The sequence below is a fragment of the Lissotriton vulgaris genome, chromosome 9, assembly GCF_964263255.1.
Source record: "Lissotriton vulgaris chromosome 9, aLisVul1.2, whole genome shotgun sequence".
Taxonomy (NCBI): Eukaryota; Metazoa; Chordata; class Amphibia; order Caudata; family Salamandridae; genus Lissotriton; species Lissotriton vulgaris.
Window position 1 is genome coordinate 1,229,102,834 of NC_141697.1, and position 22,631 is coordinate 1,229,125,464.

Below are 22,631 nucleotides of genomic sequence, written 5' to 3' on the forward strand. Positions count from 1 at the left end.
GGTTCGGCTCTGTTCTAGTTCACATATCGCGCCAGGATACTCTGTAGTAGCAGAGCGCGTAATAAAATCTTTTATACATACATACATACATACATAATTCACAGACCTTAAATGAAAAATAATTGCAACTTAAATGTATCTTTGGGAAATGGATGTTTCTGCTAGGAAAGCTCGGTTGGCTAATGCAATAATTTCAGGTTTTTATGGGTGTAACCGGACGGTCACTGATTTGAATCCCGGTTGGTGCACTGGGGAAATAATGACATGTAGTTATAGTGCTAAGAGGTCTAAGCGTGTGACAGAAGGCACTGTGAAGATGTCATTAGTTTGAAAAAATTATTACACACATCATAGGGTTGTACACTGTATAGCTAGGTTTTCATAAAATGTGCAAAAAGTTTCTTTAAATGCTTCCAGTACTTTCAAACGATATGTTTATAGTAAGACGCTGATGACTGTACCTAGTGTAAAAGAATGTATGGGTTCCATTAAAATGGCAAAATCCAGATATTATCAAAGCCTGTTCTGGCTTCCAGTGAGACTTTAGATTTGCAGATTTTACAATTGCACACATTCACATTTCTTTCAGGAGCAGGGACCTTGGAGAGAAGGATTGCTTCTTTTTTAGATTCCTCTCCCTTCTCTCACTTCACGTAGAGGAGACCAAGTTGAGCCACATATTCTTAACAATTTGCTTTGCTCTGGTTGGCATTCCATTCCATCATTTATTTTGCTCTAATTAACACCATTTTGAAAGGGGACAAACAATAGTATGCCAATTTGGCCTCGCCCAACAAAGCTGGCAAACCCCAAGTGTAAGGGCCCGTTCCATCTGGAAGGTAACGCGGGCGTACCCTTAAGTGATGCGTTGCGCTGGGGCTCTGCCTGCACCCCACTCTTGAAGTCTCTGGAAGGATAGAAGCACATGCATCACAATCTAGAGTTTCCTGGGTCCCTTTGGCTTGTTGCCCACAAGTCATTGAAGTCATATCCGAGGTGGAAGCAGAAATCCCAGAAACAAAGAGTGGCTGTCACTTGGAATTCTATGATTTATACAGCAAAAACATATATCAGTCATTCCCTGGGGCAGCCCCCTAGATCTAGGACTTGGGTTCCTCGGGACCTGAGGAAGGCCCTTTCATACAAGCATTCAAGGGAGGACTGAAACAATCCTCTCCCAGCACCAAGTACCTCCTAACATGTGTCTGTTTAGAATATTTGCTGCCTTCCTGCTCCAGCCAACTGTCCATAGTACACATAGCGCTGGCCTCATAATGTAAACTATGGCAGTTTTTCTGTCTCTGTGTATAGTCTAATCTCTCTCCAGCATAAAGCGCTCTGAGGTCAGCTGATGTGGTCCCTGTTATGTGAAACCACAAATAAATAGAAACCCTGAGGGCATGAACCTGAGCTGATGCAGTCTGTGCAGCTTGGAAGAGGGGCGTTGCCTTCCCATGGTCTGGCTCCATTGAGAGGTGGAGGAGAGGTCTTGAGTTTGCAGTCACGTGCAGAGATGGCCCAACATTCCTTGCACCTCTTCTTAGGCCACGACAGGAGGCGGCAGGATGCTGGCCTCTAACTGCTGGTTAGTTGCCCACTGGAGAGATAAGACTGGTGTCCCTTTCATGCCCCTCATAGGACAGGCTCATCCTCCATGATTGTATGCTGTCCTATTTTTGGGGATGTTTTAAAGACATTAATGTAGTTGTCCATGGTCATTATCACTGTGCGGACCACGAGTGGCCGGTGCTGCGGAAGCTGCAGCGAGCGACTCCCGGGCAGAATTCTCAGGTAGAAGAACACGTGTTCGCATAAGGCTCAAGTGCAGGGTCGGCCTTAAAGATGAGGTCCAGGTTGTGGACTTCTTGTTCCGGATGCAGAAGAACCCTGGATGACCATGATGAAGAAGAGTTCACTCAGCCCAGACAAGGGTTACTCTTCTTGAGCGGTAACGAACACCCCAAATCTGGATTTTCTGAAGGTGGTTGGTGATCTGTTGGTGGCCTCCGTCACCATCCTGTAAATTTGTGTGTCGACCATGAACGTCTGGTGGCCCCGCTGGGTCTGCTAATCAGGCATGCCAAGGGACCCTATACGCATTAAATAATGTTGATGAGGAGTGTGGAGGGAACCAAAAGGATGCAAGATCCTATTGAGGGATGTATGAGGACAAGATTGATTTCCCCCACTGTCGGCCACTCCTACCCTACACAGTGGGTCGTGGAGGAGACGTGCAAAGAGTTCCAGGCAGAGGACTGTTCTGGAGTTCAGAGGGAGGGAGAGACCGGTGGAGGTGGGACAGAGACTCTCACGTGCTGCTTGCGCAAGTATATCAGCAAGGCAAGTCATGCAAGTGGTCACCCCCAGCCGCACAGCTTGTACGAGTCAATCACCAAGGCAAGCCAGGCAAGTGGAAGACCCCAACCATGCAGCTGGAGCAAGGAAGGAGACCAATTTTCTGTATTAAACACAGTTGCAACGTCTACAAACACGTTGCCGACATGTGGTGTTGACAACATGTGCCTCGCTAACATCGCTGATGGTTTCCACCTCGCGCAATTGTCCACAGAGCCAGCTTTGCATAGATTTTAAAACAGAATTCAGCACAGACCTTAATATGATCAGGGGTTCAGTGTAGGCTCAGCCTTTCATCACGCAAACAATTAAATATGTATGATTGAATGTGCAAGTGTACTCCGCCTCTTGTGCGGTTGTGAGTGGTGGCGTGCAGGCTCGCCGGTGCTGGGAGGGCACATTGATAGCACTTGGTCTGCATCGCTGCTTCCCACTTGGCAGCCTGACTTACTTTGGGACTGTCCTAGGGGAGTGAACTGCAGTCTGCATCTTCAGCTCAATAAGGGGTTCACTTGACACCTGACGCGCCTCCTTGGGAAGCACACCTGCATCACTTCAAGCATATGCAAATTCACTTTGTGAATATGTGTGCACACAAATCATTCCTTTGTACCCTGTCACCTCAGATTGAGAAAAAAGATTTCTGAATTGGCCAGAAATTCGATGAAGTCCATAAACAAAAACAAGCACTTACAAAGAATGAATGAATGAATGAATGAATTGAGAATTTGTACAGCGCAACTAAACCCAAAGGCATCAAGGCGCTAACAGATGGTACGGCTGTTGAACAGAGGGAAAAGGAGAGTAGATTACAGGTAGGCTTCCCGGAAGCGCCAGGTCTTGAGTGCTTTGCGGAAGAGCGCATGAGAAGCAAGGCCCTTAAGATCATCTGGAAGCGAGTTCCACAGTCTGGGCGCAAGAGAGCGGAAGGCCCTTCCTCCCCATATGGCCTTAGAGATTCGGGGGACCGCTAGCTGTTTTTTGTTGGCAGAGCGGAGGGCCATGCCGGGCACATAATAGGAAACAAGGGAGCGGATATCTTCAAAGTCAACAGGTCTGGCTTTGGCAGGCTGGGGTGGTGTTTATTTGTTTATATTTTTTTCACAAGCAGATGCCACAAAATTAATTTAACAAAATTTAACCACCTAAATGCAGCCACCATATTTTGCAATAAAAAATGTAAAATTGAACAATATTAATTAATGTGACTGTGTTACTAGTGATCATTTTGAAATACCTAGGGGCAGATTCATAAGCCCCTTGCGCCACCTTTCCGTCACTTTTCCCATGTTAAAAATGATGCAAAAGTGGCGCAAGGACCTTGTAAATAAGCTCCCAAGCCTTTTCGTTGTCCAGGTGTATTATTATTACTGTTATTTGAGAAATAGACATTTTATTTCACCACCAAAATAACCATCCTAATTGCACACAGCTACATTGTTACAATATCACTGAATTACTTTATAACAACAACATTCAAAAGAAGCTATAACTTGAATCGCCATTCAAGTGGCCATCAGAAGTGGAGGCAAATAAATATATGGTATTTAAAGTTAATACAAATAAATAAACTGAAGCCAACTTTAAACTAGATTTGTCACTGAAGACAAAGTGACTACTTTTAGGTGAATGTGAACAATGTTTGAAGGGGGCACATGGGGAGAGTGGGTTTACCCACTGTCACATGACGTAAGCTGTGGTTGGCAGAAGCAAAATGTGAATGACAGTTTAACTGACCAATGGATGTAGCCCGCTGACTAAAAGCCCCTTAGTGTATGTGTACAGAGTATGATTTTTATTGAAAGACAGTAGTCTGGTGAGACAGCTATAGCAGTCTCAATGGCCAGACCTAAAGAGGCTGATGCCATCCCTGTCCCCAGGCTGCTCAGACAGGAATCAAAACTAGTTCCCAATCTCTGGAACATCCACTGGTGGATTCTTAACAGAGGGAGAGGGAATCAAAATGGCGGACATGGAAATCAAAATGGCAACCTGTGCCGAGCGGAGTACTGCGAAAGGTGATGGGTTGGCCCTCTTTAAACATGGATTACACATACATGTTGTCCCAAACCAGATAACGTTGGTGTTTATGGCTTGGCATTTGCATACGTTCTGACAGGAGATAGCGCATAGGATACAGCCATGAGGAGACATTATGAGAAGGCACCATCTCCGCCTTTACTTGGCAACCACCCGCATGGCTTGCTAGAACGTTCACATTTCTCCTGCTGCTCCTGGCCATTTACAAGTTATATTATCATAATTCATAACATATACATTATCCCATTGATCCAGTCTAGGTAGGCTTGGTTACATCACCTGCTGTGACCTAACTCAGGAGTGAGAGTGAGTCTTGTCATCCAACTAATGCAAAAATGTTCACAACTATGAACCGCTCAGCCTGAATGTCTAGTGTACACCGCTAGTCTGCTTCCCAAACAGTAGACCAAACTCATCTCTGATGTGTAATAGTTTATAATATCTACTGTAACATCATATTTTTTAGATAGCTAAGGCACCTGACACAATTATAACTCTTTATGTCTTTTATGTTGCAGAATCTGCTATTGGAAGTATTGGGCCTTACTCCATTCCGCACGAGAAGACCGTTACAGCATCACCACAGATTTCTTCCGGCATGACCACTATATCCAAAATACCAGTAACGGGGCGCCGAGGTCAAATCCGGGTGACTACTCAAAGAGCACTTCAGAGACCAAGACTTGTTGAAGCTTTGCCTAGTGTTTCATCATTCAAGGAACCTTCGTTGACTCCATCATGCCTGGGGACGCATGGGGCCTGTGAGCTTCTTGTGCCAAACAGGACGTACCTTCAGTGGAACGACCTGAAGCGGACCTTGAGCTTTGCCTGGGAGATGCACGTCTATGGAACGGCTGTCCTTTTCCTCATTTTGTCCATAATCGCCTTGATCAACTTGATAGGGTCTCCAATCCTCCATACATTCAACCTACCGTACGTCATGGCCTCCAACGCGCTCCTGGTTTTGGTGGGCCTTCTCAGAGCGGTCTTCTTCTTTACTGACCCCTACGCCACAAAGTCCATGCTGTCTCCTCAGACTGCTTTGGTACTGTACAATGTTACCTTCCCCCTCATCCTTACGACATTTGCTGTTTTGGTCCTAATGATGCTGAAGATGGCCCAACTTGAGGTTCTTCCTCCCAAGATCCAGAGCCTGCCTTTGTTAGCTGTGGTTGCTGTTGTTCATTTCATCGTATTGTTTAGTGCAGATCTCTTTTCTCACTTCTTGAACCCTTCTGTGAACATTGTACTCCACTTCTTATCGGCTTCATGGGGAATGTTCTTGATGGTAGGGAATGTTGTTGCCTACCACAAGCTGAGAAAGAGTTCCGATGCTATCGTTAATCGACCACAGGTGGAATCACCAGCTTCCGATGACACTCTCGATTTACAGATCCGAGGAAGAAATCTAAAATGTTTGTTCACATCTTCACGGGTCCTCCTAGCTTGTAGCATCTTTGGTCTGCTGTGCTGTGGCCTCCAAGTCTATGCTGTGCTATGGCTGTTTGAGATTCTTGGAAGGTTCAATGAGTTTTCATGGTCCTGGTGGTTTCTACAGTTCTGGTATCGTATCTTTGAACTGGCGCTGTGTTTCTCGATGCTCTTTGTAGCATCCCACTCATTTTGCCAGAAGTGTGGCAGCAGCGACCATACCTGCTGGGCAAAAATCGTGCAGTATCTGTGCACCTATAGCAAAACAGAGACTCCGGAGTACCCCAACAACTGCTACGACTGGGCAAATGGTCACCAGGACAAGTCAACGAACAACGATATCAGCAAGAGCCTCATCCGAAACCCACCTGAGAATGTTCCACTCAAAGCCCTGAAAGATAACAATGAGAACAAAATTACTGCTGGGTTCTACAATGCTGGGTCTTCGTCGCCACTTGCCAGGCCAAAACCAGGGCTTGTGTTTGGTCCAAAGTCCCAGAACGTTACAATCGGCCGCTCCCACACCAGCATTTGCTTTGAAAAGGAATCTATGCTCTCACTTGCAGACCTTGAGTTCCGGCCTCCCTCACCCATTAACTTAAGCAGAAGTATCGATGAAGCTCTATTCCGAGAGCATCTTGTCCGGGATAGCATCTTCCTCGATTCAAGCCTCCAGTACCCCAGTTACCTTTCCAGACAAGACTCTTGCTCCTCTCTCAAGGAATGCTCAGCCCTCAATCAAACAATCGACCCATTGATTTCGTCCGATCTGAAGATGCGGAGGAATAGCATCCCTGACTACATGTACAGTCTGGCCAGGTGCAGCTCGCTCACAGATGTCAACTCGCCAAGCGTTAGTCTCCCACAGAGCAAGGACCTCCCTGATGAGGTGACAGCCGAAGCAGCCGCTTCAGGTAGTTCCCTGGACAGCTTTTCCAAAGGGTCCATCAAGATCAGCTGGAATCCCTGGCGCCACGGCCGGTCGTCCATTGAAAGCCTTCCACTTGAGGATGCCCCCAGCACTCAACTCCTCACTCAGGCAAGCGAAAGCACAGTTCCAACAGAGGTCAAAGAACCCAAAAAGGGCAGCGCAAAGAGCCTGATAAAACTAAGCCAAGGGATTGATTGTCACAGCATCTCTAGCGACACCATTGAACTGTGAGACCGAAACGTGTTGCTCAAAGCACGAGTTAAGTTTAAATCTCTCAGTGAAAAGGGATCCAAGACAATTCCTAAAAAGTAATGAACGTGGTGGATCCTCTGTTGGAAGAGCTACAAGAGAGAGTTTATTTCAAAGAGGTTTACATAACTATAAAAAGACAAGAAACCCAACGTTATGTTGTGTTGAGACTGAAGTATGCAAAGAAACAGGCTGGGGAAGTCCCTCGTCCGTATGCGCGAGGGCTTCAGGATGACTACAAGTTAACAAAAGCACACCTGCTCCAAGCAAACAATGGAAAATACTACTTTTGGAATAGCCTCCAGAATATTTTTTATAAAAAATATAAATATATGTATATTTTTTTTCCAGATAGGATGTTGTTGACTGTATCACAGACCCCTCCAGCAACAAAAGGGGAGTTAATGCCCGCCCCTTGGCTTTTCTGAGATGATCAGAGAATTGGAGGTTCTGTCCCCCCTTATACAGGTGCAAGGGGCTAAAATGGAGACCTGTGCCCAGGTAAGTTCGGCATTGAAGTTAGAGCTTGAGCCTGGCAGAGGACAAATGCACTTATAGTACCCTCACTAAAGGGGAATCAACAGATGCCCCCACTATTCTGCCACTTCTTGGACGCTCGCTTGCACCGCCCTGTTTCTGCAGTGTGAAATAAACCTGTACCAGCATTGTTTGCAATAATTGTGTCTCCTCTGATCCCACCTTCGACCACCGCAAGAGAATGGACAAGGTATTCAATGCACCAGCTGTAACCGAGATGGGCAAGCACTAGTACCGTATCAGCACTGTACGGCCACTTTGCGGCACAGCGCCTGCCATAAACGTATGTGTTCTTCTCGCAAAATTGCTGCTCCCTGATCCAGACCGAGGTGCAGCCCTCAAAACATGTTGATGGAGCTTTTAACACCTCTCTGTAGAAGAACATAGGCTGCAAGGGGACATGGTAGAACTTAAGTATGGAAATTTGTGACCAGGCTGTGGCTGGAAGAACTCTGGTCTTGCAGTTGTCTTCGATGAGCCTCTGTTGAACGGAGATACTTTCTAATGGGAATGTTCCCTTGAAGTGAACCACAGATGTTAGTGACGAGCGAACCATGTATCCGAATAATGCTGTTTTTTGAGTAGCTCAACATATATGGAGCTGACCCTAGAAGCCCAGTGGGACACCATCCTTGCCTATAAATTGCACTTTGTGAATGAGATTCAATTTTGGAACAAGAGCCGAGATTCATGATTGGTCTCTATCTAAAGTGCCATGCAGCTTTGTTTAGCCCCATGACATCCCAGAGTGCCAAGAGGAGGCCAGAAATCCATAGGGCGCTCAGTCATCCGGGCTCCAAAAGGTCAGACATATGGTCTTGCCAGTTGGCCCTCAAGTGGTAGCACTTCTTTAAAGTTTACTGTGGTAGTGGCTCAAGAAAACATTGACCTTAAAAAATGTGTTAATTTTACGTGGACTGAAAAAGTTTGCAACATATAATGTTGTCTGTCTTTCGTCTGAAATGTTTGGTGTAGCGCCGACCTACCTTCAGGGCGCAGCCGATCACTTTAGATGGATCCTTTTAGTTGCGGAAGGAGCAGCTCCAGCTTGAGGGGCTATAGACAGAACACTATTGTGTACAGGGGTCAGGTGAGAGTGGAGTTTCCCCTAGGATGTGATGAGAGGGACATTTTCCGGCAACACACTACATAATTACACAAGAAACATTTGATGCATGCACAGGGAGACAAAGTGCTTGACCCAAAATTGCATATTTTTGATCAGTTGCTGGAGCTGGGATAAAAACCCTATTTTTGAGGTTCCATGATGAATATCTCAGCCTCCTCTGAACCTACAAAGATCTGTCACTACATAAGTGATCCCTACCTACAAGCATCTCTGTCACTAGATAACTCATCCCTACTGCAAAGATCTCAGTCACAAGATAACTCACCCCTACCTACAAGCGGCTCAGCCATGAGATAATGTATCCTTCCCAACAAAGATCTGAGTCAGTAGATAATTTATCCCCAAGTGTAAAGATCTGGGCCCTGAGGTAACTAAGCCCTGACTGTAAAGATCTGGGCCATGTCTCATCCTTGCCCACACAGATCTCTACCTATAACCAATCCTCTCTCTGGTTCTTTCCGGTTCTTTCCAGCTCTTTACGGCTTGGTTAAAAGCACTGTTGCTGGGGGCTGTGATTCCTTTCCTGGAGTTATCACTTTAGGAGATATAATTTTATGGTTGATATTTTTGTAGGTAACATGTTTTAGTCAACAATCTCACAGTTGACATTATGATGAATATTATCTCTGAGAAACATAATGTTGCATCCTTCTCATGCCCCCTGGGGGAGAGGGTACCTCCAAGATGGGCCACTGATTCTTAAATGTATGTGGTCCTTAGCAGCGGTCCACGGTGACCCGATTGTCCCAAGCCGCCTTTGCGCTTCTGCCAAGGATTCGTAATCCATGTTTTGAGTCGGGACCGTGGATTGCGCCAGCAGCTCGTGTTTTCTTTGGCACTTTGAGGGTAGAAAATAAAGACGTGACATGTGAGAAACATTTGGGAAATATGTGGAGCGCCCCAGGATAGTCAGCACTGTTTACAAAGTGAGCTGTGCGTGTGCAGGGTGGTGTTACTGATTCCTTATAATATGAGCCAGTTTAGTTCCCAAGACCACAGTGGAGACGTCCGTCCGTCCATCCATCCATTCATCACCTTGAGGTGATTCAGTTTGCAGAGCTGTGCTTTTCAGGTATCTCACTCATATACTCATGTCTTCACTCACACAAAAACATAAACATGACACTACACAGGTTGGTGTTGATGGTCAGAACCTCCAAAGGCCTCTTGCAAGTTTGTGAAACAGACAGTAGCATCACTCTGTTAAAATGCATTCTGTGGTCCAAATTAGAAACAAGTTTCTACGAAAGCCTCTTTCCAATCAGAAATAAGCCTGCTCAGAACATATGGGGACTTGGTTTAGAAAATAAAAAAATGAATTTGGTGCCTTGAGGAACATTTTATGAGCCTGTTAAAGAGCCAGATGTGTTGCCTCCCAGCTGGCAATGCACTGATGGCCCAGAGCAAGAGAAAGAAGGGTCCTTAAGAGTCTTGTTGACACTGGACATGGGTGCCCCCTCCAGCAAACTCGGCCCCCCTGCATTTACACCGAAGAGCCCCCGTTGAGTCTCAGCTGGCTCCGCCCTCAGAAACCTTTGACCCATGACCCGTTCACCTCAAGAGTGTCTTTCAATGTACCTCAGAAAGCCTGAACTCTTTAGGGTTGTCATTGGGCCCTACATTTTCCCTGCTCTGTACCACCAGGAAAGCCCGACTGTCCCAAACAATAAACAAGAGCAGTGACCCACGTGCTTGGAGATAATGGCCCGAGCATCAGCGCCAATGATTGTTTGGCTCCCTTAAAGGAGTTTGTTTTTGAAAAACAAGACACTTTGCTGAGTGGGTGCACCAAACATGGCCCGGCTCCATAAAGCTTCACTGGCGCTGCCACAACGTCTCTTCCACTGTGGACATCATAGCCACAGCGGCCTTGTGGGACCTCCAGATATGGTGGGCGTCTTCCTCCAGAGGAGCGGGGGCCACAGCCTTCGCTGACCTCCGAGACCAGTAGACCAACCCTCAAACCCTAAAGGAAGCCCGGAGAGTTAGGTGACATCTGGCGACCCTTGCGTTCATGGTGTAACACCCTTCCATCCTGGAGAAGGGTCCGTCAGCAGGATCTCTTCCACCCTAGGGACCCTCCGATGGTGGGGGGGGAGCCGATGGGTGAGTCTCCTCTGTGACCATTCAACGTCCTCCACAATTCAGAGGATTCTACTCACCGCCCAAATAAACCAGCACTTGATGCCTGCGGCATGAGAACAGCAGGCATGAGCTCCCCCATTCCAACCCTCACACTTGCTTCTCTGGGTGAGCTAAGGTGTCTCACGTTGTCCCTCTACCACACAGTTCTTGAACAGTGAATTTATCATGTCAAGAAGCTCAAGGCGCTATATACCTCAAGGAGCGATCTGCCCAGTGCTGGGAAAGGAATGGGGGGCCAGCGTTGCGACCCATGCGCGGGATCTCTGCTCTGCCCATTACTGTCAGTGCCAGCACTTCCATATGATGGGGTGAGAGGCGACCTCAGAGCGCCACCTGGTGGCGGGGATAAGTTACAATAACATGACTTTTTGTTGGTAGATGTGGAATACTCCAGAGGTTAAATGTTATTTTGTTTGGCCCACCTAGAGTCTTTCTACTCTTCCGACTACTGTAAAAGAGAAGAAACTCCATGCTCGCGAGCCCTACGGAGTATTCCATAGGCTTGGAATGCATTATTCCTCTTAACAAATGGGGTCCTGGTCTGTCTTCTTTCACCCAATGGATACTTCTGCACCACATTTCAGGCCGTATTCCTAGATGCACAAACTGGGAGAGGTGTGGCTTAACCATCAGAGCAGTACATCATTGCAGGTCTGAAGTATGGAAATGACGTTTACTCCTGTCTTATGTACATCTTAAGGCTCTCCTTATGTTACATAGGTGTCTATTTTGCTGTTAGCCATTGCCTTCGGAGCGGTAGTTCATAGGGATTATGTAATTCTCCTGAAGAAACACTTCCCATGTACTTTAAAAAACGTTTATGATTTTTTTTTTTAAACACTTCATATGGTATAAAAATGTGTATCATGAGTGACGTTGTAGTGAGTTCTGCTATATTGGAGTTCTGTCGATGTTTACAAGTAATAGACCATGAGCTTCCGGTTGCGATGTGTAATGCACCCTCTTGGTCCATCCCTGAGCAGGAGAGTCAACCTCCCTTCAACAATCCATGCAGGTGAATCACAGGGAATTCTAGATTCATATGGAGACCTCTGTGCATGGAGGGCATGGATATGCAGTTGGAAGACACAGGTGGAAGTGAAATATAATAAATCCCAGATGAAATGAGGGTTCACACTTAGACCAGGTAGATCCCATTGAAAACCAGGGTTTGCACCTCCATGTTGTAGATCTCTGGGGAAAAGGAGTGTTCACACCCAGATCGCCAAGACTACAGGTGAAATGCAAGGTCCAAAAAAGGTTTAATAATGTTCACCCGTGACCCTGTAGGAACCAAGCATATGTCAATGGACATAGATCTAGAGTGTAAAGAGACAGTACTTGTAACTCCTCTGCGATGGGAGGAGACAGAACAGGCAAGAGCGGAATAGAACTTCTCCAGGTACAGAGTTGAGATTAGACCGTCTCGTTTCGCGATGGCCAATGACTCTGTGCTGTAGGGGAGGGGGCAAGTAAGTGCTGAAATTAGGAGAGATCAGTGGCTGGTCCAATGTAGCGCTTAGACAAAGTGTTCACAGCCCCAGTGGATAATGCACTTGGTTTAAAACAAAGTGTGATCACTCAGGAGGAATGGTCCTTCCTGAAGGCATCAGAGGGACCAACTAATATCAGAGATGGAGGGTCAAGCACAAAAGCAGAGGGCGGTCTCCTAGAGAAGTGGGGTCAATGAACGATTGAGGGAGGAGACGGCCATTTCCATGTGAGACAACCTGTCCCAGCCTTCCTCGCCTTCAGAAGTCCAGGGCTCTGTAGACCAGTCCATCATATTCCAACATTGGCTTTCCTCAATGTCTACTTCCAGGAGCTTTTGATTGCGCCTTCTGCACATGGCGGTGCCTCTCGAGAGCTCTTCGTCTTTGTACCTCATTGGTATCTTATTAAGGCAGTTCATGGAGCACTTTGTTTCTCTTTCTCTCCTTTGCTGTTCTCCACATGTCCTGTGGGTTTTTCCAATAATCAACACCTCATAATTCGTTTTATTTTATCAAGTAGAAATAGAAGAAAAAAGCGTAAAGGTGATCAGAGCCACATTGATGCTGGACACATTGACAATTAGTCATTAAACATTTATTGCACCTCAGCATCTTTAGACAGGGTGAAGACCCCACTTGAAAATGTAGGAATCTACTATAACCATCACAGTGGGGAGGGGTGAAGTAACTCTGTTTTTCTTTAATAACACTTCTATTCACATGACTTAATCAACACTCAAATTCCCAAGTGGCACTAAGCCCGGTGTGGGCGAGGGATTGTTCTGCGAATTCAGGTTCTGATCTGCGGGAACTAGAACCATTTGTCAAGTGAACACTACATTTTGGTATCATGTGAACCATGCAGATGGGTGGATGGACATGCCATTGCCTGGTTCTGTCACTTGTTCACAAGTTATATGTTTCATGTGACATCACCTTTATTTGCTGGTGCTGGGAATGGATGAACAATGAGAGACAAAGGACTGAGATCTGATTGGATTGTAATGCGTACAGAATTCATGGACAGAAGTCTACTATTATATACATTTCCATACATTCACATGCTTGGGTGCATTATAAAGTGAGGTTCCTGTTCCGCACTCTCTGCAAACTGATTGGCCACCAGATGTCCAGTAGATCCCAAATTGTGAACTTGATGCTTTTAAAGCACAGCTGTTGAGAGCACTCGATGCGTGGTGGGTTGGCCGGCAAAGCCCTGCGGTGGATCAGAGGAGCAGGTCACTTATTGTACAGAAGATCTATTTATATCTACTGTAGAGGTAACTGCAAAGAAAACCACTAGGGAACCATACCAGCTAAGAACCCTCTGTAATATATAAACCCATACATAGAACCACTGGCAGGCAAGTAGACCTGCCTTACTTCACCTGCACCCCTATTTTTTGTACGTGTGTATAAAAGGCAATCATGTGTATCGTCCAGAGTGACGAAGCGATTATGACTTTAGTTGCTGACAATCTGAGAGTGCCATATTGGTGACAGTGTTAGAGGTCGACTTCCCGGGCATGTGCCGACTCGGGTTCCGTCGCTCTGTCTCAGTGTTTAGGTGTGAACAGTTGTACAGGGTGTATTCTGTAACCTGTTCCTACAGCTTGGACACCAAGCTATTCCGAATGTGTGCCAAAAATGGATATACAAATAAATATATAAATGAATCCTTGTGTGTCTCGGAGTCATTTCATAAACCGCTTTATTTACTTTCTTCCTTATTCACATTTTTATCAAACTTTGTTACATGGAACTGTTTTGGATTCTCCAAGTCATTCCTTTAAAGATGAGTTCCAAACATGATGTGGTCCCATATGAGCTTACAATCTTCCATGACACTTTTGCTTCTTCGTAGGCTAAAATTGCATTTGAAATCCACTTGTTTTCCTCTGTATGTACGTATGTATGTATGTATGTATAGGCATTTATATAGCGCACTACTTACCCGTAGGGTCCCAAGGCGCTTCGACCGCTGCGAAACCCTTCCTGGCTTCCCTGAGAGATGGTCCCTTAATGGGTATCTCCAGGGTGAGACCAGGCATCCCCGGCGGTCTGGTGGGGCCGTTAGTGAAGATGAGGCAAGCTAATGCCCAGAGTTGCCGAGTGTGATCGCTGATCAGAGTGGGAAGCTGCTTGTTCTTGAGGTGGAACTTCCTGTGTAAAGGAGGAACATCTCGGTTGGAGCAAATCATCCCACCCACATGCATGTAAAGTAATGTGACTTTTCCTGCCAACTCTATATATTTTGTCACTATGCTACTGCTTTTTGTCTATTATCACCTGCAAGATCAGTTGTAAATGTACTCCAGCTCAGAGCTAGAGGATGTCCAGCACCACTGGAACTGCAACACCCTCCCAAAGAACAAAGTGTTGGTACCGACTTAAACTCACTAAGGAACTAATGTCAAATTTAATACATTTATTTAAACTATTTATAAATTTAAATGCATTGAATTTTTTTTTTAAACTATAAATGAAATGTATGTATTTTATTTTTCAACATTTTAATTTCTTTACATTTAAAAACGAATTTAATAATTTATATTACAAATAATTAGATTCATTTCAATTAATTGTATTCATAAGTTGTATTAATGTTTTATGTTTAATAAGCTTTATTAGCAACAAAGAAAGCAAAGTGTAAAAGACAATCATTACATATCAAGTACAAATTGATGAGAATAGTAACAATGCAGCAGAAAAAGCTGTTTACAAGTTTTAACAAAAATTCTGGGAAGGAGAGGATTGGAACGGAAAATAAAATAAATTATACATCATACAACTGAGGGGTGAATGACATTACACAATTCTATAAAGTAACTTAATTTGTTGAAATACCTAAAAGATAAATATAATTGCAAGAACTAATGAAAAGTAGAACAGAGAAATAACAGTTCATGGAGGTTTAAAATTTCCGAAGCAATTGCGAGGTTCCTGTAATTTTGCAACCTTATTCAAATAAGTAATTAACGGTAGACAAAATAAATCTCTGTTTACATGCTGTTTACTTGAAGAAGCAAATGCAACATCTATGATAATGACAATCATTATTCCACCAAGCTTTAATTGAAATGATAGAAGCACATTTCCAATTTAATGTAATTTGTTGAGAGGCAAAAGCAAACATAAGGTCAAATAAACCATGTTTGCAAAGAGTTAATCCCAAAGTATGCGATAAACTACAGAGAAAAAGTAATACATTGAACAAGGGACATTGTACATTGAAAATGAGCAAAATGGTGGACAAAACCATTTCCCAAAAGGAGGCGATTGGTGAGCAAATAAAAAGAAGATGCAGCACATACACAAAGGATGGCCACAAGACCAACACAACAAGTTTTTTTTGTTGCGAAAAAGTGTCAAAAGAAACTGGTGAGTAACATAATATGTGATATAAGAAGAACAAGGTTTGAGTAGTGGATGTAGATCCAGCGATCTTTAGTGATCTAGTCCAGATCTTCTCCTACAAGCCAATGCTCCACACATCCCAAATCAGCCTTCCAAGCAAGTTCTAATTTAGTTTTAACACGTTCAGAATTTGGGGCTGACAGACATTCATAATCAAAGCAGATTTTGGGAAGAGAGTAAGTATCTTGAGGAGAGAATCATCCTTAGAGTTAGCAACAGATGGTGGAAGTGAATAATAAACCTCCAGAACAACCTCTATAAGAATTGAGTACTTATACCCAAAGGGATGAGGACAACAAAAAGTAACCTGAAATTGAGGGAAAGAACAAGGGTCACACCATCAAACACATCTTGAACCCAAATTATACTGCTAATTCTCCACGTTTTCCAATAAAGAGGTCTATTATTGATAATGATACAGCAATTGTACCATAAGGGAGACTGGAGAAAATCATCTCTAGTAATAACTGTTGGGTGATAATGAGGTCTCTGCAAAGAACAGGTATGTTTAAAAAGTGGGAGAGCTGTAACAGCAGTCTTAAAGGTAAATAGGGGGAGGAATCTGAAAGGAACCATTTAGAAGCCTGTCAAAAACAAAAAGCTTAATAGTAAAGTCGAAAGTCAGGAGATTTCACACCGCCATTGGATTTAGACTTCCTAAAATGCAGTAAGGAGAGTCAAGGTTTTTTATTATTCCAAAGAAATTTGGAAAGTAGCAAATCTATATTTTTAAAATAGATGGATGGAATATGAAACTGAATCACAGACAAAATATATTACAGCATTAGAATATTCTGCATTTTAATAGTCAAGACATCCCCACCAAGAGAGAAATAACGTATTCCAAGAAGAAAGACGTTTTTCAACTCTATTGAGTCCTTCCTTTATATTGATTGTAATTGTATGCAAAATAGAAATAGTAAATCATATACCTGCACACTTAATTCTAGAACTTTTCCAAAGGAAACCATTGGAGTCAAAAGATTTATTTACACAAAATTTGGTAGTAGGACGAATTTCTGTTTTATCTGAATTGATTTTGTACCCTGATACTAAAGAGAAGTCAGAAATTACCTGCAATAAAGGGGGGATAGACACATTTGGATTGGAAATAAAGAGCAGAATATCATCAGCATAAGCGGACAGCTTTAAATGCCGATCACTGTACTGAAAGCCAGGGATAGACTTATTATTACGGATACAGGATAAAAAAGGTTCAAGGGCTAGAATAAATAAAAGAGGCGACAAAGGGCAACCCTGACTAACCCCTCCACTGTAATGGAAAATACTGGGAGGTATATCCATTAACTAAAACTGAAGCATGATGGGCTATATAAAGTAGAGAAATAAGGGAGTTAAAAGAGTATCCAAGCCAAGCTAGGTAAGAGCTTTAAGCAAAAAAGACCAGAAGACTCTGTCAAATTTTTTTTTGAGTCAATGGAAACCGCAGCCAAGGAGTAAGAAAGATGAGGAGCTTTTTCTAAGACATTAAAGAATAACCAAGAGTTATCTGAAGTTAATCTACCCTTAACAAATCCACATTGTTCTTTACCAGTGGAATGAGATAAAATAGGAAACAGTCGCAAAGCTATCGCTTTAGCAAAGATTTTATAATCCACAATCACCGAAGAAATATGGCGATAATTCGTACATTAGAGAGGATCATGACCTTCTTTAGGAATTAGACATATTATGGCTTCTTGAAACATGCCCCCGCTCCACCCATATCATGAAAAAAAAAGTTGTAAAAGCTTAGGAAGTAATACATTTGAAAAATGTAAGTGAAATTACACTGTAAAACCATACGGTCCTGGAGTTTTGCCTTTTTAAAGAAAATGTAAAGCTTTAGAGAGTTCCATAAGCGATCGATCAGATTCAAGAGATGTGAAGTTAAGAGTATCCTAAAAAGGAGAGGTGATATCACTAAGATAGGTATTAATAAGAGAAGGAGAGGCAGGAGATTCCGGGGTATATAACTTTTGATAAAAGTTTGATAATTCGTCCAAAATCTCCTGATCCTTAAAAAGGAGGCTCCCATCTGATGGCACAATGGAGTTAATGAGGATACGCTCTTTCAAAGAGTTAAGATAATTAGCCAAAAGGGAACACACCTTATTACGACACAATAATATAGAAGAGGTATTGTCAGTAGAAGTCTTATTAAAATCAAGCTTAGTACGAACAAGCTTCTGCAGAGTAGTGTCAGAAGAAGTTGTTTAAAATTGGTGTTCCAGTGGTTTGATGTTAGCTAAGAGCATTTTGTGTTGATTAAGGAAATGTTCCATTTTTTCGGAGACATTGTCAATAATAAAGCCACAGGCAGCATCTTTAAAGGTATCCCACAATAATTGGGGAGAAGTGTCTGATTTTGCATTTAATTAAAATAATTAGCAAAGGAAGTGAATGAAGAAGAAAAAACAGGGCCCTGCAAAAGAGAATTATTAAATTGCCATCTATCTGATTTGGGATGTGGACAAAGCAAATCAAAATCTGTGACAACCGGAGCATGATCAGAAATAACAAAAGGTTCAAGTGAAGATGGAATAAGGTTTTGATACAGAGACTTAGAAAAAAATATATAATCCAATTGAATAAAGGATCCATGGGGGGGGGGGGGTGTGATAAAAAGAAAAACTCTGTTGAATCTGGGTTACACAGGCGCCAAGCGTTGCAAGGTGAGTTTGTGAAATTATGGTATGTAGTTTTTTGTGGGACTTATGGGAAACAAAGCGAAAACAGGATTTCCGATGTAGAAATGGATCAATAATCTGATTGCAATCACCACCCAAAAAAAAAATCATCTTAATTTTTTTGTAATATTAGGCCAGAATGTGTAGTCTGGTTGAGTCCAGCCATAAACATTAAAGACAGTTAGAGAAATATCATCAATAAGTAATTTAACCTACAAACACCTACCCTCAGAATCTATTTCTTGAGATAAAACATAACATTTCAACTTTTTATGGCATAAAATAATTATCCAATTTTTCTTGGTGGATGTATAGGAGAGACTAAGACTGAACCAACCCAATTACGTTTAAGTTTTAAAGCTTCCGTCTCTGTAAGGTGTGTTTCTTACAAAAGAACTAAATTTGAGTTATAAGAAAATAAATGAAACAAAGTTCTGCACAGCTTAATAGGATTAATAAAACATTTCACATTCCACGATATAACTCTGAATGAAAAAAAGGCATTCATCCATCAGTAATGAAAAGGAAGGCAAGAAAGGAAGAAAAAAAGAAGGCACGGAAGAAAGTAGATAATAGAATATACAGAACAGGGAGAAAAGAAGGAAACACATAATAGGGAAAGGAAAGAAGGAAATGGACAATAAATGTCAAACTGATGCCTGTAATATAATATGTACAGTATAAGGGAAAAACAAGAAAAAGACAAGCAGTGGTGACAAACAGGTGAGATGGCGCAACCAACACGGGCGGAATTATTACTTCGGGACGACAAGCATGATGAATAAGGAAACAGGCAACAAGGGATCCAAATAATCTGCAGAGGAATAAAAGAAGAAGAAGAATGTCAAACAAGTGAAAAACAAGCATCCTAGCACAACCTGTAATGGAAGCAACCATGAGTAAACCAGGCACAAAGAACAATTGCATGAAAGTCAAGTTAAAAAGGAAGGACCAGGAAGATACATCAAGGTCATAGAGTGAGAGTGAATGAATTTCTTGAGATTTGTAGGATCAACGAACGTAGATGTGCTATTCTGGAAGGTTACCTTAAAGAGACATGGATGAAATAGGCCATAACGTGCACCTAAGGCACACAATGCAGGTCTTAGATCAAGGAAATCTTTCCACCGCTTAGCCGTTGCTTTGGAAACATCTTGGTAAATGGATAATTTTGCACCAGACCAAACAGGATGCTTTTTCATCTTAGTTGCATTTAATACTTGCAGAAGGTCGGTGAATTACAAAAAGAGAAGGATCACTCCATGAGGTTTTGATGGAGCCGATGTCGAAGACAAATGAGGTCCCAATCTGTGCGCTCACTAGATATTTAAATTAGTAGATGCAGGAAGATCTAGAAGCTTTGGAAAAGAGGCAGTGAAAAAAGCAACTGGATAATCCCCTTCAAGACTCTCAGGAAGACCATATAGACAAAGGTTATTACGTCTGTTCCTATTTTCAAGATCCTCAGCTGACTTTTTAAGCAGTAAAACAACTTTCTCTAGAGTCGCAATTTTACAGATGTATCCTGGATGTCACGAGATTCCATAGACCATTTATTGTCCAGAACTTGTAGGTGGGTGTTAGTTTCTTCAACAAACCATCGTAAAGCACATATTTCCTCTATAACAGTGTCCAAATATACAGGAGAAAGAAGTTTAGGTAGAGAAGGAGGGTCTTGTTTAAGGAGTTTACTGACAGAAGATGTTGCTTCTGTCTTGGAAGATGACAAGGCCACAGACCTAGAGGAGGTGGGTTGAGCCATAGCGTCCGAAGAATGCACACAATCCATTGATGGCACGATAGAAGAGGATTCAGAAACCGTCAGACTGGCAGTGTGGCTTTTATTAGAGTACAATAGAGTTTTACTTCTGCCCATAAGTGAATTTAAATACAGTGACAGATAGGTAACCACAGGCAAACAGGCAGATCCCTCCTTAACGCCTCGCTCCGCAACAAAATGATGGCAAATACATAGGAGAAGTCTGGAAGCCCTTGAAGGATGATGGGGGGGTGCCCAATAGCGTGAAAAAAAGATAATACCAGAGCCAAGCCCTGAGGAAGAACCTCAGCGCAGGAAGAAATCAAAATGTCTGGAATGCAATTGTGGAGCTCAGGCGACGTGAGACAGCAAAGGAGACCAAATATAGAAATAAGAAGATGGCTTTCCCTGCAGGAGATGTTCCGCTGCACTTAATTGACCATCTCCGTTGTGTTTAGAATGCGGGAACTGCATAACACTATGCAGCAGTCCAGACGTGATACAGAGCTCTATATCTAGGCGGCCATCTTAGGCATCGCCGCTCGCGCTCCGCCCCATAAGTTTTAATAATTTTTTACATACAATTAAAAATAGTCTTTTTTTAGGATTATTTTCGTAATTTAAATTTCAGACAAATAAAGAAACAATAATTATTATAAATAAAAGATAAACCACACCAGAATAAAGTCCAGGGTTTTGGTCATTTAATTATTTCTTAATTAATGAACGGCTGAAGGAAGTTTATTGTATCAACTTATTACTTGCCATAGCACAGACCATTGCACAGGCTTAACTGACAATCAATCAGCATTTGTATAGTGGAGCACTGCCATCCCTAGGGGTATCTGGGCGTTAAGGTTGTGACATCTCCGTTGAATAACAGATGTTGTGCTTCCTCCTGGAGCCCACTAGGGAGGTAAGCAGTGGGAGGAGGAGCAAAAATAAAGGTCAGAAAGGAGCAGAAAGAAGCAAAATAATAGGCAGATCGAGTAGAAAAAGTTAAAATAGAGGGGAGGAGCAAGCAGAGAAGAGGCAGAAAAACAAGCAAAAGAAAGACAGAAAAACGAGCAGAAAAAGGTCAAACACGAGCAGAGTAGGCACAACCGAACGCAGCAGAGGGCAGAGGACTGTGGGCAAGCTGGGCAGGAGAACTGTCGCAAGGATAGCTTGCATGAGGACCTGCTGACGACGAATGTTTGTCTTCATTTTTTACTTACTGCGTAATGATGTACATATACAGTCAGCATCGGATTGGGAAGGCGGGCAGTCGGGCATCGGCCGATAGGCCGGTGCCCAGGGGTCACCTGTGGGCCGGTTTTTGTTAGCTCTATCAACCGGCCCAGAGTGCCTTACTGCCTCTTCCCAACCCAGCCACTGTAATGTGGAGCAAGCATCATGGCAGGCTCGAGGGGGTAGTTTGCAGCAGCGTCGCTCGGTCAGTATTCTCACCCCTGCAGACTTTACCTTGGCTCCCGTGGGGCCGGGATAGACACTCACTTCCCTGCTGTGCTGTTAAACTGAGGCACCTGGCTGGGAGCAGGTTATGAGGCTGGTGGGCATTATCACCTCAGCTCCCTGGAGCAGCCGCAGCAGCAGCTCTGTACTTTACCCCTCCCCTGCTACGTCATCGCCCGTAGGCTATACTTGGCTGGAGATGTTGGAGGGTAAGTGATGGGGCACCGCTGGGGGCCTGTTGTTGGCACCTTGGTGCCGGAGTCTTTCAGGCCTTGGTAGGCGGATGGGTGCGTGTGTCATCTTTCAGTGAGAAAAATTGAGAGGATGTAATGTTAGGGTCATTTGAAAATAGGTTCCAGTCCCCGCCTCAGCGCAACATGCTGTGATTGTGGGCAAATAACTTAATTGCCCAAGGCCTAAAACAAACATTAATTTGATATTTTTTAATATGACTGGTGCTCATATAATCATAATCACTGCCCTCTGGCTGAGTTTACTCTAAAACTACAATAACAAATAATCTTCTATTTGCCATGTTTTAAGAGTCTGCCTCAGGATTTGTGGCGTTTCGGCCACTTTATTTCACCTCACTCTACCAGCCAAAAGGTAGTGTTTCTAGCTTTCACCAATGTGTCTGGCTCTATGAGCTTTAAAATAATGTATTTATTAAACATTTCCTAAAAATGAGCGCAATGAGACCAAATGCTGTTTTGTAAATGGGTGAAATCCGTGAATTTGGGCCACTTTTTTAAGGGGTGCCCGGGCAGAATTGTGATCCCAATCCGACCCTGTATACAGTAACTGATTTCTAAATGCTTCCAATGGCAGAATTCATACATTTATTGGTATATGCATCGAGATCACTTTTTCATGTTGTGAGTGTCAGCGCCTCCTGTAACCCCCCAAGCTTAGCAATGTAGCATTTTCGCTATCATCATTCCCAACGTCACCTAGGTCCTTGCTTAACTACCAATGTCATGTGGATCCCAGATATTCAGGA

General features: G+C 43.3%; 1 protein-coding gene across 1 annotated transcript in view; it reads left to right on the plus strand.

Moving 5' to 3' along the window:
- Window positions 1–7,117, plus strand: part of PRRT3 (proline rich transmembrane protein 3) — a 182,334-nt gene extending 175,217 nt beyond the window's left edge. The window contains exon 4 of the mRNA XM_086939368.1: window positions 4,914–7,117. Within this exon, the coding sequence (XP_086795494.1) occupies window positions 4,914–6,988 (2,075 nt within the window). The 3' untranslated portion in view covers window positions 6,989–7,117. The remainder of the gene's footprint in view (window positions 1–4,913) is intronic.
- The last annotated feature ends 15,514 nt before the right edge of the window (window positions 7,118–22,631 follow it).